General features: G+C 55.8%; 1 protein-coding gene across 1 annotated transcript in view; it reads left to right on the forward strand.

Moving 5' to 3' along the window:
• UNC45B (unc-45 myosin chaperone B) overlaps positions 1-3,569 on the forward strand; it is a 36,065-nt gene that overhangs the window by 9,814 nt on the left and 22,682 nt on the right. Inside the window, exons 8-9 of the mRNA XM_013005751.2 lie at positions 1,708-1,878; positions 3,073-3,244. Coding sequence (XP_012861205.1) covers positions 1,708-1,878; positions 3,073-3,244 — 343 coding nt within the window. The remainder of the gene's footprint in view (positions 1-1,707; positions 1,879-3,072; positions 3,245-3,569) is intronic.

Raw genomic sequence — 3,569 nt, forward strand, 5'->3', positions numbered from 1 at the left:
CAACACACACACACACACACACACACACACACACACACACACACACACACGTTTCAATAGCTGATTTTCCGATTACCAACAACTAGAGAAGCCCTGGTGGCACAGTGGTTACTCATGGGCTGCTGGCCATGAGGTCAGCAGCTCAACTGCACCAGCCGCTCCATGGGAGAAAGACGACATTGCTCCCATAAAGATTGACAGCCTCGAAACCCCAGGGCCCATTTCCACTCTGTCCTGCGGGGTCACTGTGAGTGGGAGTCCAGTGGGTCTTCAGTGGGACCAAATGACCAGGATCAACGACTTCTTGACCATGACCTCTGCCTATCTGCCTCTCCTCCTGCGTTCATGGACAAAGAATGACTCCCTTTTCTTCAATGCCTCCAGAGTCATTTTCTAGCAGACAGGTCTAACTTCTGTCTCAGTTATCCAGTAAGTGTAAGAAACCACCCCCAACATAATGGCTTAGAGCAACCATGAGTTCTCACAATCCGGTGGCGCGTGGGTGAAAGGTTCTTCCGGCAGCCTTGCCGGGGTTGCTCACGTGATGGTTGTCCTGGAATGGCCGGGAGGGCCAAGAGTCTTCCTTGCATGGCTGTGGTTAGATGGAGCTGTTCACCAGGGCACCTCTGTGACTTCTTGTGGCCTCTCCGATGGTTGGCCTGGGTTTCTACATAGCAGGGTGGCAGGTGTCTCAAGGGACAAGCCCCGGTCGGCGTTCAAGGGCTTTTCAAGGTTCTGATTCTGTCATGCTCACTCGGGTTCCATCAGCCAAAGCAACTCACACGACCAGCCAGGGGCCGTTGTGGGAGGAGGCCATCCGAGAGCATGAGTAGTGAGGGATGTGGTTGGTTGTACAACACGCACAGTCTTCCGGAACGTTCCTGGGAGATAGTGAGTGTTGGGCAGCTGAAACAAACAAACAAGTGATTTATTTCAAATCTTTCTTCTTATAGCTTTTACCCACGTGGGGTCCCAGTTCTGCCCTTTGGAACCCCTTGGAATGTCTACACCCTCATCCTAACAACATACTTTCTACTTATGGACACAAGCTGTCCTGTCCACATGTCTTTCCTCCCTAGGTGATATAGCCCAGTCCTTTCATCTGCTATTTATCTGACATGGTTCCAAGATCCTGTACTTTCCTACCTGCCTGACTTTGGCCTCCACACTAGAAAGAGAATAAAACCCTGCACATTTCAGGGAGGTCAGACAGGGCGGACGCAGGGGAAAGCATTTGCCTATTAAGATCCGCCAGACGCAGGGAAGTCCAGAGCTTTGGGCGAAGAATCTGAACCAGCCTCATCTTGCTGGAACCCGTGGAGAGTACAGTGTCTGGAAGGAGCAGGGTCTTCCTTTCTAGATACGGCTTTCTTCAGTCAGTGCCCTGAAAGCTACATCGTGCCCCGGGTCCCTGCCGATCATTGCCTGGGAGTAAAGAACTTTCCCAGAATGGGAACCGTTCAGGGAAGAACTGGTCTGCTGTAGAAGCCAGTGTTCAAAGGGGGGCTTGAGGACCCTTTGGGGTGTTGTCTGTGGATTTCCCTCCATTTTAGGGCGTGGGGTGGGATGAGGGACGCTGTATGCTCCTGGGAAATTCAACCATCTAGCAAGCAACGGATTCGATATTTAGAGAGACCTCCTAGAAGCTGCAGCTGCGTCCATCAGTGTGAGGTTCCCTGATCCGTTCTCCGCCGTCTCGTTACTCAGATACCAAGAAAGACCTGAAGCTCATCACCAGCCACCTGCTGGACATGCTAGTCAGTAAGAAGGTGTCCGGCCAGGGCAGGGATCAGGCCCTGAATCTGCTCAATAAGAACGTGCCCAGGAAGGACCTCGCCATTCACGACAACTCGCGCACCATCTACGTGGTGGATAATGGTGAGCAGTGGAGGGGCTTGGGGCTCACGGCAGCGTTTGAGGGTGCTTTGCCTGCTGCCACGGGCAGCTTTTGCTTCGTGCCTGGAGCAGCGGTGAAATGAGAGTCCCCCCCTTGCAGTCCCCATATGTCAGCAGCACACTGCCCTTCACCTCCCACCCTTGTCACCTTCCCAGCTTCCTGTCCAAATCGCCCCTTCAGAGACGTACGAGTCCCTACTCCATTTCTCTCAAACACCATAACATGTTCTTGTACGGTCACCATCATGCTCGTCTCCATTCGGAAACACAAAGCTCATCTTAGGCGCGTCTGAGGCTGGCACACGGGTGTTGGAGGCTTGCTGCGTTTGGCAATCCCTTGGAGGCCGCCGGCTCTGCGGCTGGGAGGAGATGAGAGAGTTGCCAGCTTTGCAGAGGGCAAAGTGGAAGGGACTTCTGCGTTAGGGATGGGATGGGCCTGGGAAGGAGCAGGCCCAGAAGAGAGATAAGAGGCTTAAGGGGCTGGGGCAGGACTGAAGGGAGGAGAGGAGGTTGGGGAGGGGGCCTTGGAGAGCCAGGCAGGGCGGATGGACTGACGTACGTATACTCTGGGAACCCGAACCAAACCAAATCTGCCACCGAGTCTGTTTGAATCAATAGCGACTCTACAGGGCAGAGTGGAACTGCCTCTTGGGGTTTCCCAACACTATACATCTTTACGAAGCAGAAACCTTTATCTTTCTCGTCCGGGGAGTCTGGTGGGTTCAAACCGCTGACCTTGCAGCTAGCAGCCCAATGCACAGCCTAGTACGCCGCCAGGGCCCCCCAGACTCTGCAGGGCCGGTAGTGTGCCCATTTTACAGCTACAGAAACCGACACCTAAGGGAAGAGCAAACAGTGCAGTAGTTGAGAACCAGTGTGCACCGGCCGTGGACCATGACCCGAGAGAGTGCTTGAGGATCAAGTAGTTGTACTTTGTAAGCAGGCAAAGGGAACCCTGGTGGGGAAGGTGAACAGTGCAAAACGTGTGTGTGTGCAGGGGCAGGTGTGGGGGCCACGTCTCTTGGTCCTACTCCAGGGCTCTGCACTGCCCACCCGTGTGCTGCCTCCAGACAGGGCCGGGGCGAGCTGGAGGAGAGGTGGGGAGACATGGCTGCAGGAGGGCCTGTGTTCACAAAGACCGAGGATCCCCCAGCAATCTTCCCCTCAACCCTGCAGGGCTGAGAAAGATCCTGAAGGTGGTGGGGCAAGTGCCTGACCTGCCGTCTTGCCTGCCCCTGACGGACAACACCCGCATGCTCGCCTCCGTCCTCATCAACAAGCTCTATGACGACCTGCGCTGCGACCCCGAGCGCGAGCACTTCCGCAAGATCTGCGAGGAGTACATCACGTGAGCGCACCCCCCTGCAGGCCGGGCTGGGCCCGGGGCTGGTTATCTGTGGGTGTGCAACCAACGACCCCCAAACTAGCAGCTGAAAACCACACTATCATCTCCCGGTGGGGCAGGGCCTCGCGTGACTTAGCTGGGAGGCATGGACGTTACAACCCTTAGAGGTTTGGGGCAAGCTCTCCACTGAGGCCACAGTGGTCTGAAGACTAGATGGGGGCTGGAAGACCTGCTCTCAGGGGGGTCACCCACACGGGGGGCTCACCCACACGGGGGGTCACCCACACAGAGGGGCTCACCCACACAGGGGGATCACCCACACGGGGGG

The sequence above is a fragment of the Echinops telfairi genome, unplaced genomic scaffold, assembly GCF_000313985.2.
Source record: "Echinops telfairi isolate 266 unplaced genomic scaffold, ASM31398v2 ScPeMD7_7458;HRSCAF=8496, whole genome shotgun sequence".
Taxonomy (NCBI): domain Eukaryota; kingdom Metazoa; phylum Chordata; class Mammalia; order Afrosoricida; family Tenrecidae; genus Echinops; species Echinops telfairi.